The sequence below is a fragment of the Prorops nasuta genome, unplaced genomic scaffold (assembly GCF_024137725.1).
Source record: "Prorops nasuta isolate Cenicafe-Biocafe unplaced genomic scaffold, Cenicafe_Pnas_1.2 PNAS00009, whole genome shotgun sequence".
Lineage (NCBI taxonomy): Eukaryota > Metazoa > Arthropoda > Insecta > Hymenoptera > Bethylidae > Prorops > Prorops nasuta.
The window spans coordinates 5173447-5182861 of NW_027116806.1; the positions used below are offsets into that span (position 1 = coordinate 5173447).

The 9415-nt window shown below is 37.7% G+C and overlaps 1 protein-coding gene across 2 annotated transcripts; it reads left to right on the forward strand.

The window, feature by feature from the left end:
- The first annotated feature begins 107 nt into the window (after nucleotides 1-107).
- Nucleotides 108-9028, forward strand: LOC136776060 (zinc finger protein 91-like). Of its 2 annotated transcripts, none has more exons than XM_066731390.1 (10): nucleotides 108-1896; nucleotides 2952-3315; nucleotides 3404-3637; nucleotides 3709-3909; nucleotides 3995-4426; nucleotides 4606-5079; nucleotides 5360-6064; nucleotides 6142-6281; nucleotides 6357-6469; nucleotides 6531-9028. In XM_066731390.1, exons 2-10 carry the CDS (start codon nucleotides 2983-2985, stop codon nucleotides 8453-8455), a joined length of 4557 nt encoding a protein of 1518 aa, XP_066587487.1. In that variant the 5' UTR covers nucleotides 108-1896; nucleotides 2952-2982; the 3' UTR covers nucleotides 8456-9028. The 2 variants fall into 2 exon arrangements, with proteins under 2 accessions (XP_066587487.1, XP_066587488.1); XM_066731391.1 differs by having other exon boundaries at nucleotides 4606-4734.
- Nucleotides 9029-9415: the final 387 nt, after the last annotated feature.

Genomic DNA, 9415 nt, shown 5'->3' on the forward strand with positions numbered 1-9415 from the left:
CTTCTTTTTAGTTACACCTGGTTGATTTCCTGGAAAGTATAAATCTGTATGAAAATTATCGTTACGTGGTTATAATCAATGACCTATTTAAATATGATAATTTTAATCTTTACGAATGACCCTTTTCAAATCGTCGATTAAAAATGCAGTAAATTTAGAAGTACAAACAAACATGGAATGGTAGATAAGAACATTAATTATATTATTGCGTAATAATACAAATAATATTCTGTTGGAGAATAAATGTTACAAGATATGGTGGGTGGAATAGTTGAGCGCCATTTTGCCTATCTTAACTGGTAAAAAGTAGAGCCAGCCGAGCAGTAATATTCTATTGTATACCGGATAGATGACTTCAGACCACCGTAGGCAGACCAACAAGAAAGAAGATAAAAAGTTGGACCTTCTCACAACCTTCACCCTTCAATTGATCAGAATGATATACAACAGAACTGGGATCAGTTGTACTATATTTTATTCACACTACTTCTGAGTCGCGACAAAAAAGACGAGCTTGCTAGAAGATAGCAAAAAAAGAACAACTTATTCTTAATTAAAAACACAATGACGAGTCTACCTTTTACTATATTTACCTATTGAATTACAAAGTCTTTATTCAACCGTGGAGATTAAATTATCCTCACGGATAATTTCTGATGATAAACATCACACACCTTTGAATATTTTATTAAAGCATTACCGACATGTATGATAAAAAAAATCAAACTGAGAGCAGTAAAATCATAGTTAATGCAGATATAGCTATATAGAAGTACTGTAATATGATTCTTTTCATTTCTCAAAGTAAGCAAAAAGAGTTATACAATATCTGTGTAAGAAATAAAAATTCTACAAAATGGCTGTGGAAATCCAATGAGGAATTCATAGACTTTCGTTCATGGATAAAAAAGAACATTGAATCCGCAGAAGATCAAGGTAGAATTTTATCTACTCAGTAAAAGAGGGGATTTGAACGGGACAGGTAAAGTAAAAGGCGAGAAAAGAAAGGGAAAGCCAAAGAAGTGGCAGAGGCAAGTTGTATAGTAACAGCAGATGTTTCGACATGAACACACGTGGTATCCCCTGGAAAACCTGGATCGTTTTATCAATCAATTTTACAAAGCATCGGCAAAAGCGACGATTGATACAATTCAGGAATTTCTATTGGATTTAATAGTTGAAGAATATTCGGGGAAGTTGATGCATGATGAGGATGTTGAGGGTCCTCCGAAGTCCTTGTTAATGTTGCTGTAGGGAAAGATGGTGTTGGGATTTATTAGAATGAAAGGTGGAAAGGATATGAAAAGAAAAAGAGAGAGAGAGAGAAAGAGAAAAAGGAAAACGGGAAGATCTGGAGGACCGCAGGAGGCTGTGTGTGGGTCTTGAGGGGGGATAGAGGGGAAGAGAAGGAGCGCGGAGGCTAAGATCGGAATTGGAATTGCAGATGGCGCCCGGCCTGCGCCACTTCACCATCGCCGTCGCCAGTCGAGTCATCCGGCAGCAGAAAGAAGGGAGGGGCTGTTTGCTGGTTTGTGCCTGCTCGTGGCTGTGGCTCAGGCCGTGGCCTGTTTGTGGTGCCTCTATCCATCCTTCTGCTCTGTTCAGCTCCGTTCTGTCGGCCAGCACTGCTCATCGAGGTGTCTTCTTTCTCTCTCTTACGCTCCACCACCACAATCCCATTGCCAAGGTGTCTTCTCTCAAGCTCCTCCATTGTTATCGGCCTCTGCTACGTTTCGACTTCGTTGCCAAACATATTAAAATTCGCCCGTCACTCCTTCTTGGCCGAACAACAGCCATCAGCTTATTGTGCACGTCGTAATCGCGACTGCCGCCATTACAACGGCTCTCGATTGGAAGATAACCTACTCGAAGTGTGTTCACTGAGAGGGGTCGGAGGTTTGTTTTCTAATTAACCAAACGACTATCGAGCGGACTCGTTGCACATTTTCCCTCATTTCTTCCCTCTTTTGCGTCGTTAGCCCACTTCCGGTTAACCGGCCTTGCTTGTGTATAAAAATTCCAAGAGTACTAAGAGTAGCTTTTACGTTTACCATTAAACCGGAAATAGCCTCTAGCCTCTGGTCAGGCCGGAAATTGGACGTGAATGGCGGAGAACTTTGTCTTCGTTCCAACTTCACCCTTCATCTTTGTTTGTTTTCTTCTCAAATCGCGATAGGTCAGCAATGTAAATGTTATTACAGAGATTAGAAAAGTTTCGATTTCGTGACGAAAGTTTTCTATCGTTAATAGTGCATAAGCTGTTTCGTTATCCTATATATCTTTTTAGAGCGATCGGATGATATTGGTACCATCTTCTTGTTGCACTTGAACCCCAACAGAAAATTTTTCATCCTCATCTTCACTAACGAACATTGGAATATATTTAAATTTGTCATGTAACATATATTTTACTTTTATGAAAATAATAAAATACCATTTTTTTTACGTTTTGAAATCGAATCCAATTGGAAAACGTTTCCGAATTAATTATACTTGAATAAATACGACTTGTATATGCTTCAAGATTGGCCCTTATCTCACCTTAATCGGTCCAATTTTCAAATTATTTTTTTAAGGGGCTTCGTATTGCGTATCCCCTATATCGCGCAAGAATAAAAATGGCGCCCTAACAATATACGGGTCAACGACATTATTGGGATTAATTTATTTTATTCATTAATCGACCAGTGAATGAAATCGTAAGGAAAGGCTAATATCCATTTTTTAATAAAATTTTTTGTTTTATCGTTATTATGTTTACTTTAACTTAAAATAATTTCGATAATATAATTTTCGTTTTTCATATTTACAAAAAAACCGGATGTTATATTTCAAACTGAAATTAAATTTCGTGAAATATTATATATATTGATATATTAATAAAATTATAAGATAAAATTATTTCAAATATAATAATCCTGTTTTTGGGGGGGGGGGGGGGTTAATAAAAGGCTACATGTGGGAGTAAATTGGAGCTTGAAGATGTCGGGAAGGACTCGGCTGCGTGCACTCCGGCCTCGGCCCAAAATTCAAGTTAAAAGCCAGTTAGCGAATATACTGCATCTAGACGCTAACCTTAAGCCAAAGGAGGAGGGGGAAGAAGAGGATCCAAGTGAGATGAATTGGGAAGAGGCTTCCAGTAACGATAAATTTAAAGAATCTAGTCCCTTAGCCAATGATCGCTTCACAAGTTCAGGCAGATTCGATATGTCAGACTCCGCTCACATTTACGAGTGCAAATTGTGTAAACCAGCCAAAAGTTTCTCTAATTTCAAACCTTATGTGGAGCACTTGAAAAAGGAACACAAACAAAAGGTTAATACAAAATTAATACAAGATGTTTAGAAGCTTGTGTTTTATTTCCAATATTTCAATTTGTAATTATTTTACTGTGAATTTGTAGGGTAAATTGAACAGAGATACAAGTGGAAACAGATGTTCTATGTGTAAATATGTGGCACTTAATATGCTTGATCTGGAAACCCATCAGAGAGTTCATCATTTAAAAAGAACCTTTTTTCGATGTGGAAAATGTCCTTATGGTACATATGTACGGGCTCGTTACACAAAGCATGTCAAGTATCATTCTATGCCAATGATCAAGTGTAATGAATGTGATTTTAGAACACCGTACAAGGTTTGTGCAACTATCTACAGTTTTCTAAAATACTTTAATTAAAAAAATAAGTTTAATATATTTTTTTTCAGTGGAATTTAGACAGGCATACCCGTAATCATGGTGGTGGTGGAGCATTTCAATGTGGTGCTTGTAACTTCACTGCGGATATAAGGCAAAGTTTAACTGTTCATGAAACTAATCATCATGAGCCACCAGTAGGTCAAGCTTCTAGAAAAGGTAGTATACCGTTTGAACGAAGACCAAGAAGTTCTGCCAAACGCTATAATCAGGTACATTTGAAATAAAATTAAATTTATTAAGTTAATTAATTAAGCAATTAATGAAGTAATACTAAAATAAATAAAATAATTTCAGGTTGGAGCAAGTGATTTTAGAGAATCAGAAGCTCTATTAGGATCTACAACAATATCAATAAGCCCAGATAATGAAGAATTTTATGTATCTGACTCATTACATTCAGTGGACGATGCAGATAAATCTAATGAAATAATTGGAGCTGAATGTATAGCTTTAAAGTGCGAAGAAAAAGGCTGCCAATTCATAACTGCCTGGGATTCTGAGATGCAAAGACACTTGGCAGAGTCCCATTCATTGTCATTGGCTAATAAATCGAAAAAACCACTGCCAATGTTGATTCCATTAAGTCCAGTACCAACAGTAAGCAACAGTTCCTCAGCCAATGCATCTCCAACGACATTGTTAAAAGTTCCTCGGGTAAGAGTTAGACCAGAATTGGCACAGATAGCTAGAGATACAGAAATAGCAAAATTATATGGAAATAAAGAGGTAAGAAAATAATAAAGAATCAGTAAAGTAATTTTTTTTAGAAATAAATCAATGTGCTTATATGGTCAATTAAACAAATATAATAATCCTTGTTATTAGCAGACGTATTATTTTTTAAATAAAATTAAAATTGGAAAGTAAAGAATAGGAAATGATTTAAAAATTTATTTATATTGTAGGGCAGTAGTTCTAAGAAGGAAGCAAGTGCAGCTGATTTATTCGAGAAGAAGAATGCGTTGTTTTTCGATAAGCTGAAGGAGAAGCTGACGAGCTCAGCATCTTTAAGCAATGGACTTCCGGAAGTTGCCGTAAGTAGTGCAACTGGCCTAAAGTGTTGGTGTACATTCGAAGCTGGTAGCATGGAAGAATTAGCTCTGCACAAGCAAACGCATCATACTGCTCTAAGTGTATCAGTGGGTACATTATGTTGTCCCAACTGTAGAAGACATTGTCAAGACTCAACAGATCTACAATTGCATATGCAAGTCTGTCATTCGATCATCAAGGAAGCATCACCCGATAGAAATTTTGATAAATTTTTAAATAGCTCCGAATCTATGGCGGAACCGACAGTCTATAGCGGCGAGTGTGGTTTTCCATCGCAAATGGATTGGGACTTTGGTTTTGTAGGACACAATTCTTCTGAATCGTCGGTACGACAAATAAAATTTAACGCGACAACATTAACGCGAGACTAATATTAGACCATAAGGTTTCACCACCCTAACAAAGCCAATTCAGTTACAAATAACTCTGAATGCTCTATTCATAAATTTTGATGGAACCGGTTTCTGGTGACTTAAATATAGCTTTTGCTTTTTATAGTTCTTTGCATGGTCGTATTAATCCGTAGCTGCTTATGTTGAATTTGATCCATGTGATTGATATAATAGTTGCTTTATGTAATTAATTGATATAATTTAATGATTGTAGGTCGAAGGTGGTTCGACACATCCAATTGGAAGGCGAGTTTTTAAGTGTCCACATTGTCCATTTTGGGCTTCGACAGCGAGTCGTTTTCACGTGCATATAGTCGGACATTTAAATCGAAAACCATTCGAGTGTTCTCTATGCGCTTACCGGTCGAATTGGCGATGGGATATCACAAAACATATAAAGTTAAAAGCAGTCAAGGATCCGGTGCATTTAACGGCTAGGGTCTTAATGACTGATGAAACTGGCAGGAGAAATTATTCTAAATACAACAAGTATTTAGCCAAGGTCGAGCAGTCTTGGGAGGGTCAAAACGTCGAGGAACGTAGTTATGAGGGGACTATAACTGATGAGTCTCCTCTAAAACTGTTGGCATTAGAGAGCAATGATTTTCTCCAAGCACCAGAGCTCACACCTGCTCCCATTTCCGTCTTCACTGAAGAAACTCAAAACGCTAATGTTTCATTGAGACCTCCGCCTCCTCTAAAAGCTGCTATAAGGAATAGAGGCCAATCGTTATTAAAAAACAGCCCCAGTTCTTCTATAAACTCACCACCAAGTTTACTAGCTACGAATTCAGTGGAGGAGGGCAAACGTACTCTTTGGAAATGCAAAAAGTGCAATTATCGCAATTCCAGTAAGCTAACTGTTCTTGAACATGTGAAATCTCATTATGAACGTACTAATAATTCTGCAGAAGGAAAGGTAAACCTTTAGTCAAAACTTGAGTAAATAGATTATTGGAGAACGAGAATTTATTATTAAAAGAGCTCTTCTTTCAGCCCACTTCATTTAACTGTGGCGACTGTCCATATTCAGCACCGGATGCTGCCTCTTTATCATTACACAAAGTGCATCATCGCCCCAATTTAGAAGCCATCTTTAAATGCTATCTTTGTCCTTATTACGTTAGTACAAAAGCGTAAGTATAAGTCCTAGTATATTATTTTTCTTTCATACTATTCACTTTCTAATAAATAATTTTTATGTTTAACAGTGAACTATTAGAGCACGCAAGGCTTCACGGTGAAGAGCTAGCTGTTGTTCATCAACAGAATATAGATAATCAATTATCAGTGTCTAAGTACAAAGCAACAAATAACAAGAATGGTGAGAATTTTTATAAGAGAATATAATAATTGAAATCTAATTTTTCTTTTATCATTTTCAGTTAAAGATCGAGAAAAAGAAAAAGGGGAGGAAAAATCTAGTAAAGCATTGAACAACAGTTCAAAGGTTCAAGAAATGTCAGGACCATTACTTTTGGATACCAGGGCATTACCAGATGCCCCATTGGTATGGGTATCTCGTCCTGATGGTACCATGAATAAGATGTTGAAGTGCCGTCACTGTCCCTTTGTGTCTTCTCGCCGAGCGGAAGTGCATGACCACGAGACAATGCATGTTGAATCATCTAATCAACGATCAGCGATTGCTTGCAGTGACTGCAGTTTTAGCTGCTCTCGCAAGGATGTAATGGACGCCCACACGGATATGCATTCTGGTTCTTTGGGAACAGTCCATTGCTTGGTGGATGAATCTCGAACAGATTCCGCTCAATTAAACGATCTAACGACGCTTCTGGGTTTGTCACGAACTCCTAAAATGGGTTCTGAACCGGATCTGAAGGACACTAGATTGGTGCATTGTTGCAATAAATGTCCAGCTCGTTTTCTGTGCGAAAAGGAACTTAGAATCCACTTGAGATACCATTCGACAGAGTTAGCTTACTCTTGCCAATGGTGTTCTTACGCAGCACGGCAATCTACCCATTTACTCGCTCACCAAAAGGCCCATTCCATGGAATACCAGGAGCGCACCAAATATCTTGTGTCATTGTACAGCTGCTCCCAACGTTTTCCTCTACCAACGACTGCCTGCGTCGAGTCAAACCAGGAGGCGAATGGGACTTCCACGAGGAATGTAGCATGGATAGTCGTGGAAGTCCCCGATACTAAGTCCAACTCGTCCACGGCGATCTCTGGACCTCGTGCAGGCAACCAAATCTTCACTTGTGCTAAATGCCCAGCTCGCTACGTGAAGCTTGATGCTCTCGAGTACCACATGACCTTGCATGGTGCCAACAACAGATATAAATGCACTGAGTGTGACTATTCCTCTGAGACCGCAAGAAATTTGGTCACCCACCAGGTCGCTCATCGACGTCACAACGAAACTGTAGTTCCTCCGAGACCTTTACCACCTCCAGATCCTCAATTCGGTGTTTTCATGCGTGGAAATCCAAATTTTGTCTATCCTGGATACTTAAGAAATGGGAGGTTGAAAGAGAAACGTTATAAATGTCACAAATGTCCATCTGCCTTCGAGAAAAGGGAGCAGTACAGAGTTCACCTGACTTTACACGGTGCGAAACAACGATATCGTTGTGATACCTGCGATTATTCAGTTAAATATTATGCTAATTACATTCAGCATTTGAAGAAGCATCAAGCAAACGCTGCTGCGCAGGCCTCAAGAAGACAGTTCGAAGAAGATTCGATGCCCTGGGACCAAGAAACCATTCAGGAAGTCGCGACAAGTTCTGGCAGATCTGGAAAGAGTTTAAAATCTTCGACTAGTTCAGCTGGTGTCGTCAATAATTATGGAGTTCAGGTATCTAATCAAGATAAGCAGTCCATGATGCTAATGCAAAAGAAAGGGGCAGCGGCTTTAATTGATGAAGAAGTTGGTTCGCTTCGCTGTCAGAATTGTCCATTCTCCACCTCCGATAAAGACTTGATGGACGCTCACAGAAGGAGACACGGTATTGAAAGAATGACCCCATCGTGTCCCCATTGCGACTACATTCCGAAAAAAGATGAGAATGTTGGTGATCACATTAAACTTCATTTCAAAAGACTCTACAAGCCAGAATCGTATCTTATTATTGAATTGCTCACCCTCACCATGAAGAGGATTGCCGAAAATGATAAACAAGAAAAAAAACCCGAGATCCTGTTCAGGGAGTGTGCAGATGGCAGGTTTTTACCAGTAGAGGACCTTAGCTCCGGTATTTCCAATAGTACAAATTCTCTTCAGGAGAGATTGATAGTTGACCCAATGACAGGCGAAACCAAAAATCGTGTGACTATTTAAACAACAGTTAAGTTTTCTTCTTTTACGACGAAATTCTATACAATCATGTACGTGTATATGAATTAACATATTAGACCATTAATCGTCAATTCAATGATACGATTCTTTTCTTTAACATTTAATAAAACTAACTCTTCGGAAGAGATTAATCATCGAACGACGACTGGTGAAACTAAAAAGTGCACGTTTTATTTGTTTTGACATTAATGCGACATTTGTTTTATTAGTTCATTACATACGAAGGTTGAACCTTCCACGTGCAGTTTTCTTAATTTCATTATGTTCACATGGGAAAGTCAAGCTGTACAAATTTGATTTAACCAGTAGTGTTCTTCGTTATTATTCTTTTATACTGCAATAATCGATTTTTTTGTAATGGAAGCATAACTGTAATTTGTAAAAAATATATTTCAGTGGTGCATCCAGCAGCTCTACGGATAATACTGTATAAAATCTTGTAACATCCGAAATAACCGATTTGTAAAAATGTATAGAGGGATCTATTACTTACGACGAACGATTTGTAAATATATATAAAATAGATCAAGAAATAAAGACAAATTATCAAAATAATTATTTGCACTTCTTTACCCCACGCGAATTATAATCAACTTGATCATTCTTCAATTCTTTTTCTCTCGTTAAATTTTTATGGTAGCTGGTTGAAGCATAAAATTGTAATATAGAAGCAGAGTTTCGAATTTTGAAACTGTTAAGATTGCTCCAAAGCCTTATTAATTTCTGACTGATATTATTGTCACTGATCAAAGATTGTTAATTGTTGAACTAAACATGCTTAACTGTTGAATGACTATTGGATGTTGCTTCTAGATCCAACAGTTTAAACCAATGACAGATTATGATAAGGATTATTTAACAGCTGCACAATTGTTAAGTCTGTTGCTCGTTACCTGTTATTTCAAGGGGATATTAAATAAAAATGACTTTAAGCGACTAAGA

Coding starts and splice junctions, on each gene's coding strand:
- LOC136776060 (XM_066731390.1), top strand. CDS start 2,983: ATGTCGGGAAGGACTCGGCTGCGTGCACTCCGGCCTCGGCCCAAAATT. Junction 3,316..3,403: donor AAAAGGAACACAAACAAAAG/GTTAATACAAAA, acceptor GTGAATTTGTAG/GGTAAATTGAACAGAGATAC. Junction 6,282..6,356: donor TATTACGTTAGTACAAAAGC/GTAAGTATAAGT, acceptor TATGTTTAACAG/TGAACTATTAGAGCACGCAA.